The sequence below is a fragment of the Dromiciops gliroides genome, chromosome 1, assembly GCF_019393635.1.
Source record: "Dromiciops gliroides isolate mDroGli1 chromosome 1, mDroGli1.pri, whole genome shotgun sequence".
Lineage (NCBI taxonomy): Eukaryota > Metazoa > Chordata > Mammalia > Microbiotheria > Microbiotheriidae > Dromiciops > Dromiciops gliroides.
In genome coordinates, this window is record NC_057861.1 from 750,569,135 (window position 1) to 750,594,110 (window position 24,976).

Below are 24,976 nucleotides of genomic sequence, written 5' to 3' on the forward strand. Positions count from 1 at the left end.
TGCAGCACAAACTATTTCCTATTGCATTAGTGCATACTGAGCCAGACTGGAAGGCCATCGACCTGACCCATGTAACTGTGCTTCCCTTCATATCATTTGTGTCAGAGGCTGCCATGCCTCGAATGGGCCGTCTGGAGAGGTAGTGGATTCTGCCTCCTTGGCGGCCTCCAAGCAAAGGCTGAACGGTCACTCATTGGGTCTCTTGGAGATGGAATCATTTTTCAGGTATCAAACACCGAGGTCCCTTCCAAGTATTGACTGCTGAGGTCTCTTGCAGCTCGGTGATTTGGCCTTTCTTACGTGACTTTGGCTGGTTTTATTGGGAGAATGCCTGGAATCCCATTTACTTGGGGGGAAAAATGCTTTCCACCAGTGTTGGCTTTAGGAAAATGAGACTTGTGAGAGAAGGAAGATGAATGGAATTGGGATCATTTAGAAAAGAGGATGTGGAATAGTGAACAATATTCAAATACTGGGAATGCTATCATTGGGAGGATATCGGGTTTTGTTTCTTTGTATTCTTTTTCATTGCCAGAAAAAATGGGAAAAAAAAACTACTAAAATAATACAAGAAATGTGAGCTAGATGTAGGAAAGGACTTAGGGTAGGATTCTGGTACATGGGAAATAGTTAGCAATTGAAATCATTTGGAAAGCACTTCTTTGGTGCCAACCATGTGCCTCACCCCACCAAAGTCCCTGCCCTCAAAGAGCTTCTGGTCTATGGAGGTAAGGCATGGAGGATGTTGCGTATACTCAGGGAAGGCACTAGTAGATGCATAAGCTATACAACATCAATGCTGCGTTCTTTCTGCCAGGGTGTTCAGAGGGAGCAATGACAGCTAGAGGGATGAAGAGAGGCCAATTTGAGGGGATCCACGAGACTGAAGTGAGGAGGGGGAGCATCCCAGGTGTGAGAGGCAGCTTGCACAAAGGCATCCAGGTTGTGTATGAGGAACACCCAGCAGACCAGTATGGAGAAGAGTCTGTCTTCAGCCCGAGAGACTTGGTTGGAGCAGAATGATGAAGGTGTTCAAAAGCTGTCATGGAAGAGTTTGCTTTTTATCTGGGAGGTGATAGAGACACATAAATGTTTCTTGAGTAGAGGAGTAACAGGGCTAGACCTATGTTTTGGGAATCCTGATCCAATTAATCGATCAATCAAGTCTTCATTATGTTTCAGACAAGTTAAGTCTAGTCAATGAGCATTTATTAAGTGCCTTCTATGTACAAAGCATTATACAAAGAAATGCAAAAGACAGTCCCTGCTCTTAAGGAGGAAGTACCCAGCCTAATGGGAGACCTGACAGACAAACAAAATGTTCAGAGAAGATGAGGACAGGATAGATTGGAAATGATCAGTATAAAGAAAGGGGGTTGGAAAAGGCTTCCTGCAAACAGAGGGATTTTAGCCAGGACTGAAGGGAGCCAGGAAAGCTACAAGATGAACAAAGAAAGGAGAGCATTTCAGGCCTGGGGCAAAACTAAGGAAAATATTGAAAATGTCTTGTGTGACCAGCTGTTGGGAGGCCAGTGTCCCAGGATCACAGGGACGGTGTAGGATGGTTCAAGATGTGAGAAAACTGGGAAGGGAGGATGGGCAACACGTTGTGTAGAGCTTTCAGTACCAAACAGAAGACTCGATATTTGATCCCAGAAGTGATAGGGAGCCCATGGAATTTATTGTGCTACAGACACAAAGAGTGAATCAATTCCTACTTTGAGGAGCTTGCACCGCTGTTGGGGTTGGAGTGGAGAGAGGCGATACTTTAGGGAGAGAGACTGAGTCCTCTTCCTAGATAGAAATCTTTATTGTAACCAGAGTCTAGAGTATACTTAGGACAGATGCCCATATCTATACCACTAAGACATCATTTTGTTCTTAGTGTGGGTTTTTTTTCACCATATTGCAATGGAAACCTGTCACTGTGCGGCAGCTGCATACCTTTGGGGAATTCTGTTACACACTCTAGACTTCAATTTCTCCATTTGGAATAATGCCATGTTCAAATTAATGAATGAATGACTCAATGAAAAGTGGAAGTGGTTGAAGGCGTTGTACTAAGTGCTGGGGGAAGCAGGGCCTCCCCTCTTGGAGCTAACATTCTATACAAGGTGAGCATCTTTGGGAGTGGTGGTCAAGGAAGGGAGTCCCAGATGGGGAGATGATCCATAATGGACATGCTCTTTTCAGGAACAATGGAAATATTGATTTGGTTTCGAGCTCCCAAGCCAGAGTTCAGGAGGTTGGGGTTGAGCAGTAGGCAGATGGCAAGGTGCCGGATGGAATGTGAGTCACGGTCTGCTCTGGTGGTCTGGGGCTGGCTAGATGGAGTGAGCTAGTTGAGAATGGGTTCAGTCACCAATCCAGGCAGAATCCCCTAAGCAGCAGGTTCAAGGCTAAGGGAATTAACTCCCCAAGGGACTGGACACTGTCAAGAATTGTCTGGGACACCTCTCTGCTACTTCATTGCAGGAACAGTTTCTAGTTTGATTTGGAACACGGTGTTGCCTTTCCTGTACCTATCGACACTGATGAAATTACAGGGCTGGACTCTCTGTGTCTCCTTGCCCCCCATGCCAAAACCTGATGATTCCCAAATGTTTTTTACATGATTTATTATCATTTGAAAGAGTGCTTGATTCAGAGTCAGAAAACCCTAGGCTCTAATCCCAGCTGTCAATTACTCCTTTGTCAACTTGGGCAAGTGACTCTCCCTCTCAAGATGTTGGTCTAGACGACCGCCAAGGCCCCTTTGAATTCTCCATCTCTGGCTCATCTGGGTGTTCCCTGTTGCACTGGGATGGAAATCATGGGTTCAGCCCCTTTGCTCTGTTTCCCCTCAGGTTTTAGTGGCCGGCTTTGGAGTGAGACCACCCCCGAAGCAAGATCCAGCGCTGTCTCCCAGAATTGATTAACCCCTCTGCCTTTTGTCTCTTTCTAGATAGAAAACTTGCAAGAACAAGTCAGAGACAAGGACAAGCAGCTGAGCAACCTGAAGGACCGGGTAAAGTCTCTGCAGACGGATTCGAGCAACACAGACACGGCCCTCGCCACTTTAGAAGAGGCTTTGTCTGAAAAGGTGACTTTCCTCCGGATCTCCCTTTCCAAGCCTGGGAGAGTCGATTCTGTGGTTGTGCATCCATTGGCATGATTACCAACCCCCTGTTCCACTCACTGAATTAGGCAAAGATGAAACAAAATCATGCCTGTCCCCAAGGATTCTCTATTCTATTGGGGGTGGGACGGGACTTGGCTTGCTGCAGAAATGCAGAAAACTCAACCTCTGCCTGCAAGGGGCTGACGGCCTGGTAGAGAGGGAGATGGGCACATTCTTAAAGGCGATGCCAGTTAGAAGTTGGTGCCAGACAGGTACCAGGTACGATTCTGAAGTAGAGGCAAAAGCTTCCTTCCTGGTGGTTGGGGGATTTGTCACCATACTTTTCTTTTTTAAAAAATTAATTATTTTTTTTAGTTTTCAACATTTGTTTAGATAAGATTTCCAATTTCCAATTTTTCTCCCTCCCTCCTCTCCGTCACCGCTCCCCTAGACAGCAGGTAATCTGATACAGGTTTATACACACACACACACACACACACACACACACACACATATGTGTATATATATATATATATATATACATATATATATAATATTAAACATATTTCTGCATTAGTCATGTCAGAAGAATCAGAGCAAAAAGGAAAAACCCCCCAAAAGAAAAACAACAGCACCAAAACCAAAAGAAATAGTACGGTCCACTCAGCATCCATATTCCACAGTTCCTTTTTTCTTCTGGATTTGGAGAGCCTTTTCCATCATGAGTCCTTTGGAACTTTCTTGTACCGTTGGATTGGTGAGAAGAATCTAGTCTATCACAGTTGATCAACACACAATGTTGATGATACTGTCACCATACTTTTCAAAGCTACTTCATTGACATGAATGCATTTTCAGGCCTGACTTGAAACAAAGGCACGTTTGGCACCTTATTTTAGAAGTAAACCCAAACGCTTTTCTCACCAGGAGTCTTTGTTCCAAATTATTCTAAGATATTTTACTCGAATTAATTAACCCATCAATCAACAAGCATTTACTGTGTCTTAGGCAGGGTCTTAGGTGTTGGGGATACAATAACACAGTGGTCCATGCCTTCGGGGAGGCTCTGTTGTCTTGGGGGAGACACTGACTATGTGTAAGTTGGCAAGGAATAAAGATAAAATGAATACAGGGCAGTTTGGGAGGGTGGGTGGGCGCTGGCAGGTGGGGGAGAGGGGATCAGGAAGGGGCTTCCCATAGAAGGAGATCCTTGAGTGAAGTCATCAAGGAAAAGAAGGTTTCTGGGGCAGAGGCGAGGTGGGCGTGTGTTCTGGGCCTGGGCGACGGCTGACACAAAGACGTGAAGATGAGCAATGGCGCGCCGTGCATGAGAAGTGGTAATGAGGACGATTTGCCTGGACGGGACAAGGTGGAGAGAGGCTGGAAAGGGAGGTTGAGGTCATGGAGAACATTAAGATCTCTCCCTATTGGAGATACAGTTTTGGTTCCACTTTCTACCCTCAGGGCCAAAGCAATGTCACCATCTGCCATACTCGGCAATGGCCAACGAGCAACCATTGGCAAGAGATGACAGTGTAAGGGAAGGAGCCCTGAGACGTGACTCCAGGGACCTGTGTTTGAGTTGTGTCACAGCTGTGTGACCTGGAATAAGACATTTCTCTCTTCTGGGTCTCAGTTTGTTCATCTGCAAGGTGAAGAGGACTCCTGTGTGTTCTAAGGCAATCCAACCCTGTGTGGGGTGTTATATATAACTTGTGACTTTGTAAAATAATCAAAATGACTTTTCAAGGCAAGGCAAATAGTTTTTTCTGTGTTGACAGGTTTATTTCAAGAAGATGTCAAGTCATTTTATGTTAAAATTGGGCTTTCCAAGGCATATGATTAAATCATTCCTTCGCTACTCATTTGGAATTTAATTTTGAAGCAGTGTGACAGAAGTCGAGGGTCGTCTCTCGGTGCCCTTTCTTACATCCCCCTGAAGCACATGTGTGGACAGACCTCAGAACGCTTCTATGCTCACTTAGTCAAATGGAATCCTAAGTGTTTCTGAAATGTTTGATCGGCTGCTTTTTTTTTTTTTTGCAATGTCATAGTCATTTACCCAAATACCAGCTCCCTCTATTCAAAACTCTCTTGTAATGCAGATAAAATGGTTAAGCCAAGCCAGCCAATGGTGGGCTACTGCTTTAGATGGCATCTGGCACCTCCTATCCCATCTCTTTATTGGGGTGAAGGCAGAAGGTTTCATCCTGAGAGAGACATAGGAGGTAGAGTGCTGGCATTGGAATTAGGAAGACCTGGGTCCAAATCCCACTTCTGGCCCTACTAGCTGTGTGACTCTGGGAAAGTCACTGCACCTTTCTGGACTTTCCTTTCCTTATCTGTAAAATGGACGTCATGAAATGCCTACCTCACAGAACTGTTCTATGAAGATCATAGTATCATAGATATAGAGCAAGAAGGGACTTTAGAGCCTGTCCAGTATACCGCCCCCTCATTTTGCAAGTGAGAAAACTGAGGCCCAGGCCGTTTAAATTGACTTGTGAAAAGTCACATGGCTAGGAAGAGTCAGGATTTGAACCCAGGGCCTCTGCTGTTAGAGATGGCACTTTTCCCACTCTGGGTGTGTGTGTGTGTGTGTTTTGATGTACAGAACATAGAGAAGGCATTGTATGACTTTGAAAGCACCCTGCAAATGGGAAGTGTCCCTTTCTTTTTTGACATTCGTATGCAGCTCTATCTCATACCTTCTCTCTAGCCCAGACTCATTGTTGCAGTGAATTTGAGCTCAGTGTTATTTTTGTTTGGTGTTTTGGCAGTTAGTAGCTCTCCTGAATCTTTGTGCCCCGCCCCACGTGACTCCATACACTCCTCCCCAAGTTCCTCTGAATTCATCTTCATCGCTGTTTCTTAGGGTGCAGTTCTGTTCTGTTGTATTCATAGGCTACAGAATTGATGTCTGCCTACTTCGCTTCCTTTTCCCTTGGGGAGCTTGAGGGGGGAGATAGATGACTTGACTTGGAGTCAGGAAGGTCTGAATTAGAATCCTGACTCAGTCACTTACTACCTGTGTCACCCTGGGCAAGTTGCTTAACTCCCATTTGCCTCAGTTTCCTCATCTGTAAAAAGGGGATATTAACAATATCTTCCTCACAGCACTGTGAGGATCAAATGAGATAGTATTTATAAAACACTTCTTGTGTGTGTGTACCTCACACCCATGAAGCACACTATAAATGTTAGCTAGTATTATTTCCTTCTCCTGGGAGAATTTGCCTTATTTGAAGCTCAGTTCCTCCTATTTTTTATTTCTTTCTCTAAACAAGTGATTGAGCTCTACTGATCTCAGAATGCCCATACTTCCAGATTCATAATTGATAAATTGGGGTCAAGGTCAAGAAAAACTAAAGAGCAAAGTAGGCTTGAGAAGGGACCAGGCTGGGCTTCCAGCAGTCTCTTGGCAAAGCAGGATTCTCCTGGTTTTGTGGAAAGAAATGCTGAGGAGAGATGTCAGAGACTGGAGAATTCCCTAATTGGTCAGTCACTGAGCATTTATTAAGTGCCTAAGGTATGCCAGGTACTAGACTAGACCCTGGGGAGTACAGGGGAACAAACAAAACATTTCTTGTTCACAAAGAGCCTGCTCTGCCCCCGGAAAGTCACTTCAAAGCTGGGAAGAAGCTGAGGGAGCATCTGGTCCGAAGATCTTCCTTTACCCATGAGACCACTGGGTCTCTGGGATGGGGAGTGACTTGATCACACGATCCCAGAATCAGGCCTCCAGGCCCCTGGTCCAGGGAGTTCTCCTTGCTCTGCACTGACCCTCTGGGATGGCCTCTCAGTCCCCATCTCCCTCTTCTTCCCTGCCTTCACAGATGGCATGTGCGGTATTGTTTGTCTTGTAGCATCATGGTGGAACACATCAACCATCTCCCTTTTGGGATGGAGTATGCAGAAAGAAATAACTCCCACTTGCAGAAATTCCTAGGGTTGGCAGGGACCTCAGGAGCCTTCTAGTAACTGACCCAGAGACTCCTCTGCAGCATCCTGCACAAAGGGTCCTCCCGCCATGGAGAGCCACTCCCTTCAAGGCTGACCATTCCACTCTCTGACATCTTTGTGAGGCCACTTTTCTGCCTCTGCAAACTCTACCCATTGATTCTGTTTTGGGGTAGAGAGACTTTCGTTCCTATCTTTCTGTCCCTAGTACTGAGTATAATGCCTGGCACATAGTAGGTACTTACAAATATTTATTGACTAATTAATAGCTTAATTCTGTGCCAAAACCTCCTCCTCTTCTTCTTCCTCCTTCTCCTCCTATTCCATCTTTTCTTCTTCCTCTTCCTCCATTCTTCCTTCTCTTTTTCTTCTATTCTTCCTCCTCTTCTCTTTTTCTTCTTTTCTTCTTCCTCCCTCTCTTCTTCCTCCTTGATAGTTCTCATGCTAACCTAGAAGCAGAAGTAAGTTTTTAGGAGGCAATATTTAGAAACTGGTCTCACTGTGGATTTGCTGTGGCCGCCATCTGATAAGGGGCTGAGGAAGGCTGATGGGGGGACTCTGGAACTAACTGCCTGAGGCTCTCGCACCCAAGATAAAGTGCTCAGAGATTAGACCCAAGAGGAGCCAGATTAGGGCAGAGGGGCCCTTGCCAATGCAAATAAGCTGAAAACAAGAGCACATTGTTGGGATTTCTGCAAGTTTGCTGTTAATCAAGTTGAACATGGCACATTAGGGCCTTTAACACATGTTTTTGACATCTAGCCTTGTGTATCTGACAGTTAAATTAGTCACCTCATGATTGACGGAGAAATGTTTTATGCTGTTTAATCACTAATAAAGTGCCAAGATATATCACAGTCCTGGCCTTTGGAAAAGAATCAGTTGCTAGTAATAAAGTCCTAGCAGCTGATAAAACCTGCCAGGTATATGCATGTGTGTATATACACAACCCTACACACATGCATATATACAACACCCATATACAAACACATGTATATACATGTGGGCATGCACATGTGCCCACACACATATTTTCCCATTTAATTCAGCAAACTTTTTATTAAGCCCCTACTAAGGTGGAGGCACCCTCCCCAAGCCCCGTTGCATGTTTACGTTTCTAACACTCTTTTTGCAGTGAAATCATCCTCAGATTAATTAGTCCACAAAGAAGAATTGACATGAGCCAATGTGAAACTTTCTCTTGAATTTAAGAGCCGAGACCAAGAGGTGGAAGGTATTTCAAAGGTCATTGGGTCTAATTCTGTCATTCTACAGATGGGGAAACTGAGTCCAGAGGAGTGAATAGACTTGTATAAGGTCACCCAGGTAGTTGGAAGGAGAGGTGAGACCCAAACCCAGCTTGGCTGACTGAATGCAGGGCTCTTTGCACTGCCCCATGTTTTCTTTTGGCAAGAAGGCATAAATCTCTGTACTCAGGCTAACACGTGGCTGTCACAGTTTCGGAAGCCACAACTCAGTGAATACTTAATGCCCAAAGCCTAACACACTTCATGGGTCACTATGAGTGTTTATGGAGCTCGAGCACCTTTTCTTTAAAAATAACAGAGACTGAAAGCTCCGTGTGTTTCCGGAGCTCCCAGGAATGTCATTGGCCACCACACCCTCCATCATCTCCTCAACTCCCAGGGAAATCGCAGAAGCCCCGAGGAAGAAGGGCTTGCAGAGTGTGTCTGTTCTCCCTGTGCTGGGGCAGCTTCTCTTTGGAGCTCTTCAATGAAGTCTGCTCCCCCCATTTAAAAAAATAATACCCCCCCCCCAATTACATGTTAAAACAGTTTTTAACATTTGCTTTTTAAAGTTTTGGAGTTCATATTCTATCCCTAACTTCCTCCCTTCTTTCCTCCTTGAGACAGTAGGCAGTCGGATATAGGTTTTACATGTGCAATCATGTAAAACATTTCTATATTAGTTATTTTGTACAAGAAGACTCTAAAAGAAAGGAAGGACAGAAAGAAAGGAAGAAGGAAGGAGAAAAAGACAAAGAAGGAAAGAATAAAAGAAGGAAAGGAAAGAAAGAAAGAAAGAAAGAAAGAAAGAGAATGAAAAGATAGCATGTTTTGATACACATTCAGACTCTATCAGTTCTTTCTCTGGAGGCAGATGCCATTTTTCATGATGAGTCCTTTGGGATCGATTGCTCTTCCTTACATCAAACTCAAATCTACCTCCCTGAAATTCCCACTCATTGCTTCTCCTTCTGCCCTCTGGGGCTAAGCAAAATATGATTCATTTCTCTTCCGTGCTATGTGGAGAATGGGAGAGGCCTGTTCATATTGAGGACAGAGTCAAAAAGATTATTAATATATGTGAATGATTGGGGATTAGCTAACAAGTTGAATGTAAACTCCATGCCTTGCATCCAGGTGACCGATTTCACCGGTTCAGAGTGCTGGAGACAGAGAATAATTATACCTGACACGTAGCCCTTTAAAGTTGCCAAAATGTCATAGTAGACTACGGTTTTAATATGAACCAACAATGCAACATGGTGGTCAGGAGGGTGAATTTTTACAAAAAAATCACTGATCTGTGATTTCATTGCTAAGGAGATGTCCCTAGTGTGGAAACTTCCTCTTATCAAGGCAGATTGCCGCTGTTTTGTACTTACAGTCTTAGCTGCCTGGGCTATTGAGGCTGTGACAGAGCTAGTGTGGGCCAGTGGTGAGACATGAGCCCAGGTCTTTTTGGCTCCAAGGCCAGCTTTTTACTGGCTATGGCTGCCCCTTAGGCCACATTAAAATAGGTATAGTGCACAGGAACAGAGAGGCGGTAATTCCATTGGCCTCCAGTCATACTCATCTGGAGTCTTGGAGACCATAGTTCAAGGAAAAACAGCAATAATCTGGATTTTGAAGTTCATGACTTTGAGTTTATGAGAATAGAATGGTTTACCCAGAACTAATACTGAACAGCTAACAGATACATAGCACTTGCTGAGCACTTGACAAATATGATCTCAATGGATCCTCACAGCAACCTAGGAAGGTGGGTGCTACTATTATCCCCATTTTATAGTTGAGGAAACCGATGCAAAAAGAAGTTGAGTGACTTTACAATTCAAGGCAAGATGATGGCAAGAAGTGACTTGGGGGCCTGCTTCTTGGCTGACCTATGGGCATGGGGATGGGGGAAGCAGAAGAGATTTAGGCTTGTTTTGCTGGATCCAAGCACTGAGTAGAAGAAGCAGGAAGACGATTTAGACGTGATGTCAAGAAAAGACAAAATGAAACAAAAACATCTTTATGATAAGAGCCATCCACAAGTGGGTTGGGCTGCCTGGAGATGTGGCAGTTTCCTGGCCAGTGGAGATCTTTAGGTAAAGTCAGGGTGAATGCTTGTCTGGGTGGGAATAGGGGTGAGGGGAGGGTAGATGATGGAGATCCTTGATCAAGCTCAAGTTGGCCTCGCTGGCATCTGAGGTCAGGATGCTGAATGGGATGTGATCAGCCCTTTGCTTCAGATCCCAATGACACATAAGCCATTCTGGGATTTGGTCCAATTCATTCTTTATTTGGCAGATCATCACTCTAATCTAAACCAACCTCTCCCAAGCAGGATCCTTGGAAATTATTTTGCTTGTTAATCAATTTCATCCAGTACATCTAGAAATCTCGAATAACATATGAATGTGAGAGGAGAGAGTTGAATGCTATAAAGGAGTCTAATGGTATTCTGGAACTTGGAGAATTTCACATTTCAGTGCAAAATAATTAAAATAACAATGACTGGGGCAGCTAGGTGGCACAGTGGACAGAGAACCAGCCCTGGAGTCAGAAGTACCTGAGTTCAAATCCAGCCTCAGACACTTAACACTTACTAGCTGTGTGACCCTAGGCAAGTCACTTAACCCCAATTGCCTCACTAAAAAAAAACAACAACAAAAAACAAACAAACAAAAAAAAAAACCAATGACTGACACACAACACTTTAGGGTCTGCAAAAAATTTTATTATACACATTATCTCATTTGAGCCTCATGACAATGTGGTGGGAAGCTGTTATAAATGAGGAAGCATGTTTAGAGGGTTGAATATCCCTACCCAGCATCCCCTGGCAGACAGGGAGGTGCAATGGGAACAATACTGGGTGTGGATCAGAAAACTTGGTTTGTGTCCCAGCTGGGCCACGTGCTACCTGTGTAACCTTAGGTGGATTCACTTCCATTCTCTTGTCCTCAGTTTCCTCTTCTGTAAAATGAGGCTTAAATGAGATAATGTGCATAATAAAGGTTTCTAAAACTTTACAGTGTCATGTGGCAGTTATCCTTTTATTATTTTGCATTGAATTGTGAAATTCTCAATATCTTATTTGTAAGTGTTGGGGGTGAGATTGGAACCCAGGGGGTCCCGACTCCAATTCAGGCATCTTAGTCACTGTCCTGGCCACTCCTTCTTTATCGTCTTTAGGTCTCTTGAGGCCCAGTGGAAAAAGTAATGGATTTTGAGTTGGGTGTTCTAGGTTCAAATCTTCCTCCTTTTTACTTATGAGGACCTGCCTCTGTCTTCTCGTGTGTAAAATGAGCATGTTGGATGAGGCGGCTGCCGTGGTCTCTCCCCTCTCTCAACGATCCTTTGATCCAAGATCCTGTGAAATCCCTTCGCGCTTTCTGCCAAACCTTCCAGGTTGTGGAGGGTGGTAATGAGTAAGAGCCTGGCGAGGTGTGAGGGGCCTTAAGAGACACGAAGGAAATTTCTACTTCATGTTGTAGGGGCTAACATGAGACCTTGGCAGCTGAATGGAGGATGGATTGGGATGAGGAGAGGCGGCTCCTGAGGCCGGGAGACTCAGCAGCAGCAGCAGCTACTGCAGTCATCCAGGGGAGGGGGACCAGTGCCAAGGGAGGGGCAGGGTCACAGGAGAGAAGGAGGTTTGAAGGAAGGAAGGACCAGCAGGACTTGACGACAGATTGGCTATTTGAGGAGAGTGCGAGGGAGGAGCTAAGAAGGACACTAAGGCTGCAAGGCTGGGATGATGGTTGTGCCCTTGACCCTCCTCCTCTTTCAGAAGAGGCACAAGTTTTTGGAGGGGAGAAGGGATTGTGAATTCTATCTTAGACTTGTTGAGTTTGAGGTGTCTCCAATGCATCCATTTCAAGAAATCTGATGGGCAGTTGGTGGTGGGAGAATGGAGTTAAGGAGAGAGGTGAGGGCTGGATAAATAGATCTGTAAGTCATGCCTAGAGATGATAATTGAATCCATTGGGGTTGATGAGATTATCAAGTGAGATCATACAGAGGAAGAGGAGAAGGCAGCCCAGGTCAGAGCCTTGGGGGATACTCATTAAGTGGGCACGATAGGCTGGGAGGCAAGGAACTCTATTCCTGTGATATTCCACTTTCATTTTTCACAGGTCTATCTTATGTATTAAAAATATCCCAAAGGGCTTGTGTGGAGGGAATAAGCATTTATGTAGCACCTGCGGTGCTCCAGGCCCTATGCTCAGCACTTTAAAACATCCCATTTGATCCTCACAACAACCCCTGTGAGGTAGGGGCTGTTATTCTTCCCACATCTGAAGTTGAAGAAACTGAGGCAGATAGAGGTTAAGTGATTTGCCCGTTGTCACACATGTAGTATGTGTCTGAGGCTGTATTGTCTAGAGCTCTCTGCATTGTCACACCCCCTGGAGGAGAAATGTCAGCTCATCCATTTCCTGGCTGTGCAGCCCTGAACAAGCCATTTATCCTGTATGCCACAGTTTCCTCATCCATAGAATTAGGATAATAATAGCATGTACCTCCCAGGATTGCTATGTGGACCAAGTGAAATAATGTGTGTGTGTGTGATCTTCTCCCATTAGATTGTAAGCTCCCTGAGGGAAAAGACTAGCTTTTTTTGTATTTGTTTTCCTAGCCTAGCCTGGCACATAGTAGGTGCTTAACAAATGTTTATGGACTGACTGGAGAGCTTGATAAACCCTAAACCACTTATCAGTGGTTTTATTATTGTTCTCATAATTATTACTATCATCGTCATTGTTTATATCATTGCTGTTACATGCCTTGAGATCCAAAGTTCTTGGCCAGGAACCTCCCTGTCTCCTTATTTCTGCTACTGGGAAGCCCCTAGTCATGTTGATGTTGACCCTACCTCCTTGCTTCAGTGGGACCCAGCATCCAGTCATCACATTTTCTCATTACATTTCTCTCCTGCCACAGGAGAGAATCATCGAACGCTTGAAAGAACAACGGGAACGTGATGATCGAGAACGCCTAGAAGAAATTGAATCCTTCCGAAAAGAGAACAAGGATCTTAAGGACAAAGTCAATGCTTTGCAAGCTGAACTCACCGAGAAAGAGGTCAGTGTGCACAGTCAGGCTTGGGACTCTCTTTGTGATCATGCCACTCGAGTAGTCTCATCAGTGACTTCTGTGGGGGAGCCACTTGGACCTTCAAGGACTCTACTGAAATGTAAACTGTAGGTGTTCCGAGGGAAATGTTTTCTACAATTCTGTTCAAATCAGCAAGTGTTTCTTACAGTCATGGCATAATGGAGCCGAAAGACCTGAGTTCAAGCTCTGACACAACCCCACAGCCCTTCCCCTCTCAGTGTTCTAGGCAATGCTCTGGGACTATACGTTACAGAACAGGTATCAATTTGTATTGGTAAAGGGAGTTTCCATGCTGGGATTTTCCCATGCCAAATAAAGCATAATTCCAGATAAAATGCATCCACATACATATGTATTTGGGAACATACACCATATAAATGTACCTATACCTATGTATATGTACCTATTTATTTTGTATGATTGAAGATCATGATGGTGCAATCTCTGCTTAAGCAAAAATCATTTCTATATTCTAAATTGTAAAAGCACTTTACTAATTATAACCTTAAAGTGGAAAGAGGTTTTAACAGTTATTTATGTTTTGGGTGCTCTTGCCTCACCATCACGATTAGTATCATGGCCGTCAGTGAAATGGGCTGAACAGCTTCCTGGCATAAAGCCCTGTGCTAATAACATGAGCCAGCATCTTATTTGAACCTCTTAACGATGCTGTGGTTGTCACCATGGGGGTTCTCCAGGTCACTTCTTGATTCTCCAGGGATTAGATATTCATTTTGCAAATGAGGAAACTGAGGCTCAAAAGAAAGGGGGTGTTAATATGCCCAAGGTCACACAGATATTAACTGTCAGTGACAGGTTTTGAACCCAGGTCTCTCTAATTCCAAGTTTGGCATTTTACTCACTCTGCCATCTCCCTGATCTTATCTATCCCCCTGCCCCCACACAATGTATGGCCATTCCTCTTCACAAGAAGCTTATATTCTCATTCAAAGGTGAGATAAGACCTGAAAATAGACTGGTGTAGTAGGAAGAAGACTTGTCTTGGACTTGGAGGTCTTGGATTCTGACCCTAACATAGCCACTCTCAGGCTGTGCTGGGCCATTCACTTCATCTCTGGGGACGTCACTTCTTCATCAGTAAAGGGGAAAAGGGACTAAACTAGACTGTCTCTCAGGTCCCCTAGAGTTCTAGGCCTAGAATTCTATATGTATGTAGTGTGTGTGTGTGTGTGTGTGTGTGTGTGTGTGTGTGTGTGTGTGTGTGTGTGAGAGAGAGAGAGAGAGAGAGAGAGAGAGAGAGAGGGAGAGAGGGAGAGAGAGAGAGAGAGAAATTGACCCAGACTCAAGGCCATAAATGATGAGTACCAAAGGACCAGTAAAAACAATCTGTGTAAGTCAGTTGACAACTTTGGTTGAGGGTGAGCTCTGGTCATTGCGTGGGTGTGGGGGTGAAGCCAGCATTTATTAAGCACCCATTATATACTAGGCACTGTGCCCAAGCACTTTGCAAATATGATCTTATGGGGATGGGAGTGGGGTAGGGAAGGCAGCCAGATGACACACTCTCTGCCAAGTATCTGCATAGAGATGGAACAATTATGTTGAGCATCAGAACATTCCATCTATTCAGGGTTGTTCAAAGACAGAAATGAAGGGTCTCTTTTCATCTGCAGACTACTGATTCTCCCTCTTCTGCTTTACTCTGTTTAATTTTGTCCTCCCTTCCCCTGGCCCTTTGATATCATCTGGATGAATGGAGTGTTGGGTTTGGAGTTAGGAAGACCTGGGTGGAGTCTCTGCCTCAGGCACTTGCAAAATGTCGACCCTGGGCAAAATACGTCTTTGTGCCTCAGTTTGCTCATCTGTAAAATGTGGGGGTTGAATTCAAAAGCCCCTGAAATCCCTTTCAGCCCTGGACCTCCGGTCCTTAGAAAACTCATCTACCAATTTAGATCAACAACAGCTGATTTAAACCTTTTAAAATGATGGATCACTTTTATTTTTCTTTCATCTTCACTTTTGACTCTCTCCCTCTGGGGCTCAGAAGAATTCAGTGAGTGGCCCAGGCTCTCACCCAGAGGTGGCACTTGAGCCCAAGTCCTTCTGTCTCCAAGACTAGCAGCTCTTTGGCCTCTGCTTATGGCAATCTATAAAGTCAGAACATTCCATCGGAAAAGGGGTTCTTTGTTGATGGATGCTTGTCTTACTCCCATTTCTTTCCTGTTTTAGTCTAATCTAATTGACCTCAAGGAACATGCCTCTTCCTTGGCATCCGCGGGCCTGAAGCGGGATTCCAAATTAAAGTCCCTGGAAATTGCTATAGAACAAAAGAAAGAAGAATGTAGTAAGTTGGAAGCGCAATTGAAGAAGGTAAGTGAAGGCCAAGAAACTGCCCCCCTGAAAACGAATGGCCGTAATGGAGAAGGACGGGGCCCATTCTCAGAAACAAGCAGCCCGCTTATCTTTTGCCGTCTGCTGATAGGAGAATTAAACACTCTTTATTCTTAAGGAGCCTGCTTCAAATCTGTCTGTGAACCTGAAAAGTTATGTTAGGTTTCCTGTCCAAAGAGTGCTTGAAAAATTGATGAAAATACCAGAGTGGAAGTGAAGGGCATTATAAAAACCAGCCGTCACTCGGCGGGCAAATCTAAACTTGGGTCAAAGATAAATGGGAATGTTTGCAATAAACCAAAGAATTAAAGGGGCGCATAGTAAATTATAAACTTCCACTCCCAGCGAAAGGGTGTCGAATTCTTGTGCTGAAACTCTGCAGGGTTTTCCCTGGATAACTCTTAATCTGTAGCCAGCGACCAGCCTAGTCAATTAGTGGACAGAGTTAGCGGATGCCAATTTGTCCAGCAAAAGAGAAAAATAAAAAAGGCGGGGGCGGGGGGCATACTACGAAAGAGAGCATGTTGTATGGATGCTTCCTTTAGGAAAGGAGATCTCTGCATTCTGAGCTTAAGTGACTTGAGTGGTTTTTGTGGATGCATTCCCAATCATGCCTTGTTCTTTTGACTTGATTCCTGTGTCGTTGGTTCCGTCTGCCTTCATTGTTCGCACGGCTCAGAACGTTATGACTTAAGCACTCTGTTTTCCTTCAGCAGCACCTTTATCAGCCAATCAGAAGCCCAGATAAAAGTTTCTTTGAATCCAATACTGCTCTGAGTAAAATTAAACTACTTACGTGGAGTAATCTGTAACAGTGAAATAGGAAAATGTTGATAGATGGATGATAAGGGAAAAACGGGTGGGGATCATAGGGGAACTGTGAAATTATTCTGAATATTTAAAAATGGTGTGATGGCAAGTATAATGGAAATGTAACGGGCTATCTTTTTTTAAGCAGGGGATATGGAGAAATGGTTATACAAGATTATGTGAATGTGGTTTGTATATGAAATAGATGGAACTGATTCAGAGAGACATGGGGCACGGGTCAATTCCCCTTATGACTACAGTGGCTGCCAAGACCCAGACACCATCCTGTTTACTGCCAACAGTATTCTATAGAACCAAATTGTATTAAAGCAAATTAAGTAACATACCTTTGTGAGATCAGAATTCTAGAACTCCAGGGCTGGACAGGACCTCAGAAGTCACCAAGTCCGATCTTGACATACACAGAATATCCCTCTGTAGCAAATGATTATCCAGCATCTGTTCGAAAGAATTTCAGTATTGCAAAATCTGTTACCTCCGAGGCAGGCCATTCTCCATTGAGATAGCTCAATTCTTTTTTTTTTTTTTCCCCCTTATGGCCACCCTAACTCTGCATTCTTGCAGCATTGAACATCTCTCTTACATATGCTCTCAATGGTCAGAGTTTACCATGAGGCTTTCAACTGAGTATAAAATAGAGCCACATACTACACATATGGTACAAGGAAGAAACTAGCAGGAGCCGGTGGACCTGGGGTTCAATCTCAGCCCTGCTGCTAACTTCCTTATGTGACTTTTGGCAAACCACTGAATTCCCTGAGCCTCAGTTTTTCAGTCTGTAAAGGCTATGATCCCATGATGGTACAAAGTCCATAGACAGTCCCCAATGCTCTTTTCTGTTTAATATAGATTTGTGGCGCTATGTAAAAGAAGGGAAATCAACCCATGAGTTTTGGGTCGCCCTTAATTGATGCTTCTTCCCCCAAACTGACTGTGATCTTTCCAAAGAAGCAAGAACTTTAAAATGAAAGCAAAACCCCTCCCCTCTGCCCAAGTCCCTTGCCACTGAACAAAATAGAGGTATTTATAAAGAGTACATCCTTGTAACATCTTGGGATTTCTCTTCTTCTTTTCTTAGTTCTTTATTTGAACTGCGTGCTTTCGATTTGGACTCATTCAGGAGCCATTTAATCCCCGAAGCTCTTTGAAGGGAGTCTTATATGTTTTTGCTTGTAACTCCCATATGTTGCATTTGAATGATGTGATCAATCTGTGCCCAGACCATTCACGCTACGTTCTCTGGTGCTTTCATGGTAGCCACAGTAGAAAAACCTGTGGTTTTTCCTCCTGACTCTCAAGCAGCGGCACAGAGGACACTTTAGATCCCAGGCCAAACAGCATCATTCCTGTGAACATTGAAAAATTCATCTTTCCCATTGGCCCTAGAATGAAATTAATGTACAACAGTCACCTGACCACATAAGGTACATTGAGTTAATGGAAAGGTAATTTGGAAGTGTCAACAAATCTTTGCTCACACTATCATCTAAACAAACTGATGTCCATTTTAATGGGGTGAAATAGGGTAATTATCATTTAAATATTTTTATGCCTAAGGCTAACCTGCAAATATAATTTTGTTATTTTTGGCCATGTGTCATTAACTGAATTCAAAAGTTTAAAATATTTTTCCAGTAGTCTTTAATTTTTGGTAATAAATAGTTCTTTTAAAACCTCAAGTACCCATCACCTAAAAAAATGGAAATCTCCATGAAATATTTGAAATTTTAAGCCAACATTTTATGAATGTATGTATAAAGACATCATTTAGTCATGGAAAAATAAGCAGTTATAAAAGTCTGAGTGTGTTTGGGTGGAGAGAGAGGTAGAGGGGAGAGAGAGAGAGAGAGAGAGAGAGAGAGAGAGAGAGAGAGAGAGAGAGAGAGAATGAGAATGAATGAGAATGTTGCCTGTGACTAAAAATGCAAAGATTTACTAAATGAAAACTGAAAACATAATTTTATTATACCAAAAATACAACATAGATTCCCAGTGGAAATGTGCCCTAGATTTGCAAGGAGCAAAGCAATCTACCATAAAATTCGGGGTAGTATTGCATTTTTCTTTTGTTTGTTTGTTTTTGTTTTTGTTTTTGTTTTGTTTTGTTTTTTACTTCTGAGGGCAAAAAAGGTAATTCTTTTTATTGGGCTGAAAAGAATGGAGATTATTTATTTTACCTGTGTGAATATAGGCAAGTCACTTAATGTCATTGGGACTCAGTCTTCTCATCTGTGAAATGAGGAGTTTGGACCAGAAAGCCTCTTAGGTTCCTTCCAGCTCTGGGTCTATGGTTCTATCATACTCTCCCACATGGTAGGGAAATATATATATATATATATATTTTTTTTTTCAGTTCCTAAAAGGGCTCTTAATGTTTTCATAGTAATTATGACTAGAAACAGGGGGTTGGGAGGGCACCCCTTTAATGATTAAATTCTTGTACTTGACACTCCAGCCCCATAACTCATTTAACTCAAATTTCAGAGAAAAAGGACCATTTGCAACATTAACAGCCCATGAAACATCCTATAATCCTAAAATTTTTTTCCACAGAAATTTTAATAGGAGAAAGTTAAGGATGGCTCTAAGTAATTGGGAGCTTCCTAATATCCAGGGTCTCTTAGATTTTTATTTCCTTCACCGATTATGAATGAATTGTCTAAGAGAATGATGGGCAACGAATCATTTGGGATTTGGGATATCTTTCTGTCTTCTTCATCCCCTTTGAAATATTTTATTCTCTGTCTTATGGTGCCTTGCTTGTCTATATTTGGCCGTTGCTAATCTGCTGTTTGCTAAACTCTCTCTTTCCAAGAAGCAACAACAACAACAAATCTGTATTGAATAGAAAATTCAAGCCTGTGTTAATACAAAAGAAGAGTCATAAATTCAGTGATAAGATTTAATTAATCTTTTATTATTACCGTCTTTGAAGTTTGGGTGATAAATTACAGGCTTGGCTGAAAGCACTCTCCGTGATTCATTGCTGAAGCCCCGCACTTCATGCATCATCCAGAGTGGACAGCTTTCTTTATTTCATGGGCTATTTGACTTGAGAAAGGGAAAGTAACACAAACCTTAAATTTCTTATTCCAGCTATTCTTTTTAGGAGCCAAAGTCAACATTTCTGTTCCCCTACTGCCTCTCACTTTCACCGTGGAATGTTTAGCAATTGAAATTTCTTCTTCATCGTCTTTTTTTCTTTTCTTTTCTTTTCTTTTTTAAAATGACGAGTTCTGTGCAAAATGCACTGGGTTGGTTGAGCTAATGCTGTTTTCCTGAATCTTTCCTTCTTTCCCTGTCTGTGCTTCTCCACTCCTCCCCAACTTTGCAATGTAGCAAGCTGAGCAGTTGTTCAATCAGATGTACAACCCCGTAAGTCATTTCTGAAAGTCCGCCGCTGTAACATATGCAAGCATGAGGATCCTGTGGGCCAATATGGCGTCGAAGCTGCCCTTCCTTTAAGTGTTAGCATCTGTCCTTGACGATTTTTTATTTTGGTTCCATCCAAAGAAATGGACTGGGGGACTGGAGAGGCTCTTTCAAAAGTGAAATTTGGAAATTAACAACCTCCCCAGATAAGTTATTGCCTGAATTGAAGTCCTCAATCATAGAAGAACCTTCCCAAAGGCCATTTTTAAACCTAGACTCCTGGACTACTTTTTTAGATCCTTCAAACACTAGCCAATCTCTATCCAGAAAATACCTTCAGGGGCATACACTGAAGTAATAATAAATGAAGCATACGTATTGTTGTCAGTTGAGAGTGATTCAAATGGGTGTGGATGTAAAAATTGCATTTCTGGGATTTGACAGTGGACAATGCTAACTTTATAGAGGCTTTTAAAAGACCTTAAAATCCACCATTGCTGCAGGATATACAGAAATTCAGCATTATGGTAACAAATGATAATGAGTCCATTTATTGCCCCACAGAGCAACATCCAAAAGTTAACCCATTAGAAACATTCCTATTTCTCATTTCAAAGACCTCACGCCCGCCCAGTGGCTCAGTGGCCTATCCATCTTTGCAGAACAATTTGTTTCTTTCTCTTGTTGAGGAGGGAAAAAATGATTTTTTACTTTTTGAAACTTACAGAACAGATCCTTTTCTGTCTGTTGCTTTGCATACGACCAACATTTTTAACTTGGCCAAAATGGCAATACAAGAAAGTATGATATTCCATTAGGAAATGAAGGTCCAAAGGCATTTTCAATATTTACTGTGTGCTAAGCAATGGGGGAAGGAACAAAAATGAAAACAGAAAAAGCGAGACATACCCTGCCCTCAAATAACTCCCGAAATTCTTGGTTGCCCTTAATACTAGGACATGGCCTAAATACATGACTCTATCCTTCAACACATTTTTACTGAAAAAGCCATAACATAAAATACACTGGATTATAAGGGAAAATGTGCAAATATACATTATGTATTTATATCTACCTAGTTTATATATTTAAATATATAATATTTGTGTATACACACACGTTCACAGACTTCAGGTTAAGAGCCTTTGCTTTAGAAATTGCAGTTAGAGCTGAATCTTGAAAGACATTGGGCATTCTAAGAGATGGGGAAAAAAAGAGCAAGTATGTTCTTGACAGACAGTATAGTCAATACACAAGTAAGGAGGCATATTGTCCCCGCCCCTGCCCAACATCTAGCACAGTTCCTGGTATGTAGTAGTTGCTTAATAAATGTTTGTTGATGGATTCTGTCCTGTAATTTATAGGGAGCAGTATAAAATCCACTAAAACCCCCTACAGTATTCTTGAAACTTCCCTTTAACTTAAAAAATCACGCCTCTGCCTCCTTCAAAGTGGTATCCAAATTGCAAATTTGGGCAACTTAAACTTTCCTTGTTCTCATCCTCTGATGAAAAGGTTAAAATAGGCCAGGAACAGGTTGGGGGGGGTGGGGAGAAAAGGAAAATAAGTGAAGAGATTTGGGGGGAGCAAAGTGCTATCCAGCCTGGGAAGACTTACGCTTGAAGCTTTCTCCACTCTGAAAAATGAAATGCTTTCCTAAGGACTCCTTGCAGGAATGCAGAAAGCTCAACTTTGGTTACAGCTTGCTGTAATCCCACTTTTAAGGAATAAAATGAGGAATTAGGGGACTTCACCATGCTGCTGACTCCCCAGTATTCTCTGAAAAGCTGTGTGAACTCAGGATTTGGGATTAGATGTGGCCGAAGCCCAGGCAAATTTGGGTTCTTCTTGTTTTATTTTTAGAAAATCTGCCTCTATGTCTGGATAATTTTCTTTTGTTTTCCCTTTTTTTCTTTTTCTTTTTTTTTTTTTGCTGGGCAATGAGGGTTAAGTGACTTGCCCAGGGTCACACAGCTAGTAAGTGTCTGAGGTTGGATTTGAACTCAGGTCTTCCTGAATCCAGGACCTGTGCTTTATCCACTGTGCCACCTAGCTGCTGCTAAAGTCAGGATAATTTTCAAGCCACATTAGAGCTTTGCAGAATGACCTTTTTTTGTCCTTTAGACAAAGGTCCTTGAGAACTTTTGGTAGCTATGTTTCTGAGCAATGGTCTTTCTAGGAGAGTCCTCCAAAGTGCAGCTTACTGGCATCTTTTTTACCCTACACAGCCTCTGCCCAGGTACAAATAAATGCCTTCATTTTCTTCCCCTTTGTTCTTGGAGCATGCTGTTGAGCACACCACAGCGAGCCAACTTCCTGGTATTTCTTATGGGTCTTGTAGTCTCATTTCTCATAGCCATCACTTTTCAACTATGCGACTACTAGTCTTTAACTCCCTGGGACTTAAGTCTTGCCATTATAAATATTACACGTGTTTTTCTTACTTATATCTTTCTTTCTTCCTTGGTTCTTATTCTGGATGTATACAGGATATTCCCTGTAGTTTTAAGCTATTAAAATTGAAACTGAACAATGTCGAAAAAGTTGAAACCAACCCAATTTATCTAATTTATTAATAACAAATTTTGAATCTATATCTATCATCTTTTCTCTATATTCATCTCTCATCTTATCTGTCTATGTAACTCTCTATCTATGTCTATGTAACTATCTATCCATCATCTCTCTCTATATCTATATGTATATATATATATCAATCCATCTATTCACCTCTCTATCATCTATCAATGTATCTATCCATCTATCAACTCTATACCTATCATCCATTCATCTGTCTATCCATCTACCATCCGTCCCTCATCTCTATATCTATCTATCTATCCATCCATTCATCCATCTCTATCTCTTTCTCTCTTTCTCTTTCTTTTTCTCTTTCTCTGTCTCTCTCATCATCTCTCTATATCTATCTGTCATGCAGACGTATCTTTTTTTTCTTAAACTTTTGCCAAATTTTTCCCTGCTTTGAGGTCAGTTCTTGTGTGAAGCCCTGTGATTTTGTCACTATAGGGAATCCCAATATGGAAAGACCCTCCACTAGGGAGGGAGGGCTAGCCAAGCTTCCATAGCTTCATATCTTAGAGAACTTCCTGAGGCCCAGAGAGCTCAGGTAACTCACCCAGGGTCACACATCCAGTATGTGAAAGAGGGAGGATTTGAACCTGATCTTCCCAAGGCCAAGGCTCTTTCCGCTTTGGAACATTGCTTCTCACTGATTAAAAGAGATCATAGCATTTCATAAATGTCTTGCACATCTTTAGACTGTCTAGTTTGCTGAATTGTGCATTTTACATAATGACATCATTAACAGGTGGCAAGGGAGACAGCAAACTGTGGTGTTAGAGCCTTGGCCTGTAAGTCGGGAAGTGCTGGGTGTTAGCCCTGCTTCTCACACATAGTCTTGGTCTGACCTTGGCCAAAGGCTTGGTGCCCTATGTGATGGGTTACAGAGCAGGTGCCATTTGCGCCTCTGAAGGGAGTTGGCGCACCCGAGGTTCCCTCTACCAGCCATCTCACAGGGCCAAAGAAGGCAAACGTCTGATAGCCACAGTTTACTCCCCTCCCCTCCCCGTCCACAGGTCTTTTTAATCATTTTTTTCTAGATGTTTAGATACTGTTTCTCCCTGTGTTTTTGCTCCTTAATAGCTAAACATTTGTTATTTAATTCAGTGATCTTCCACATTGGTTCCTAGGAAAGGGGCTGCCTCTTATAAATGAAACTTTTGATGTCTGCAAAGGAAATAAACAGGAAAAAAAACACCTTGGCACTGCCTCCCCCCAAATCCAAGTCTTTCCTGTTATACAATGGAAATCTAAAATGGTCTCCAGTGACATGCACTAGGTTGTACAGGGTATATCCCAAATCTGAGGGCAGTTTTAAGCTAGTAAGTATAAACACATGCTTTGGACGACCCATCATGATCTTTACTTCTGTGGTAGCAAATCTTTTCCTTCAGCCAGTTTTTGAAAATTAAATTTCTCCATTCAGTCTCATGATCAATGTAACAATACAGAATGGAATAGAGAATTCCTTCAATGTACCAGATAAATCTATTCATTTCCTTTAGTCTTTCTATAAAATAACAACAACAACAACAGTAGCCCTCATTACCTGGGTATTCAAGCAACAGTATGTTTTGGCAAGGTGTGTACAAAATCATTTCTCGACTTTGCTGATAGAGGCCTGATCTCAATCTTTATTTTTTTAAGTGGCTTTTTGGGACAGGACACGGTATTTTAACAAGATGGCTTATTCTGCAATTGGAATATAGTCATCAATGTTTGAAGGGTCTTAAAAAGTATTTACTTGCATGAAGGTGATACTCTTTTTATTAATGTTGTCAGGGAAAAATAATTATTTCCTAACCCATTTCCTATTTTCTCTTAATATGAGAAGATAAATACTCTTTCTGAAAAAGCAAATAATAGAAATTCACACCATCTGGTATAACTCTTATACTAGATTGCAAATGTTTCCAATGAAACCAGTTTAGATGCCGTTACCATGATGCTTCTGGATATAAGAACTATAAGAACAGTGATGAGAGTCACTTTATAAGCTTATTCTTTAAGTAGAAGTATCTATGTGCTGTTAATATGTAGATTAGAGAAGGAAAAAAATAATTCAGATGATAATAAGATAGATGCATACAGTTCTCCTTTTCCTCAGTCTGCTCCCCACCCCTACCCCCAATTTTCATCTAACTTGGATTTCTAAAAATTACTCCAGATTTTTCAATTCTGCAACGTTTTTTGAACGGGGGATTATTTTATAACTTCAAAGGCAGTTTCTTCCTCAGCTCTTGCTTTTAAAGGATGTAAATCCTGTTAAAGCAATGCCCACTCTCCCTAAGACCCCACAGCTCTGACACTCGGCAGTCCTTTAAAAAAATGAGTATATTATACATGTCACTGCTAAAAACCCAGAGCAGCAGGGTAGAACAGTCATCACACCCATTCATTCCTTAGGGGCTGTTTATGCTTTATTGTC

The 24,976-nt window shown here is 42.4% G+C and overlaps 1 protein-coding gene across 10 annotated transcripts in view; it reads left to right on the forward strand.

Annotated features, from left to right (window-relative positions):
* Positions 1–24,976, forward strand: part of ERC2 (ELKS/RAB6-interacting/CAST family member 2) — a 1,007,143-nt gene that overhangs the window by 406,185 nt on the left and 575,982 nt on the right. For 6 of the 10 annotated variants that reach the window (XM_043976675.1, XM_043976684.1, XM_043976674.1 and 3 more), the window contains 4 exons: positions 2,945–3,082; positions 13,240–13,380; positions 15,604–15,744; positions 19,936–19,971. In XM_043976675.1, coding sequence (XP_043832610.1) covers positions 2,945–3,082; positions 13,240–13,380; positions 15,604–15,744; positions 19,936–19,971 — 456 coding nt within the window. The remainder of the gene's footprint in view (positions 1–2,944; positions 3,083–13,239; positions 13,381–15,603; positions 15,745–19,935; positions 19,972–24,976) is intronic. The other 4 variants (XM_043976679.1, XM_043976678.1, XM_043976681.1 and 1 more) reach the window with 1 other exon arrangement.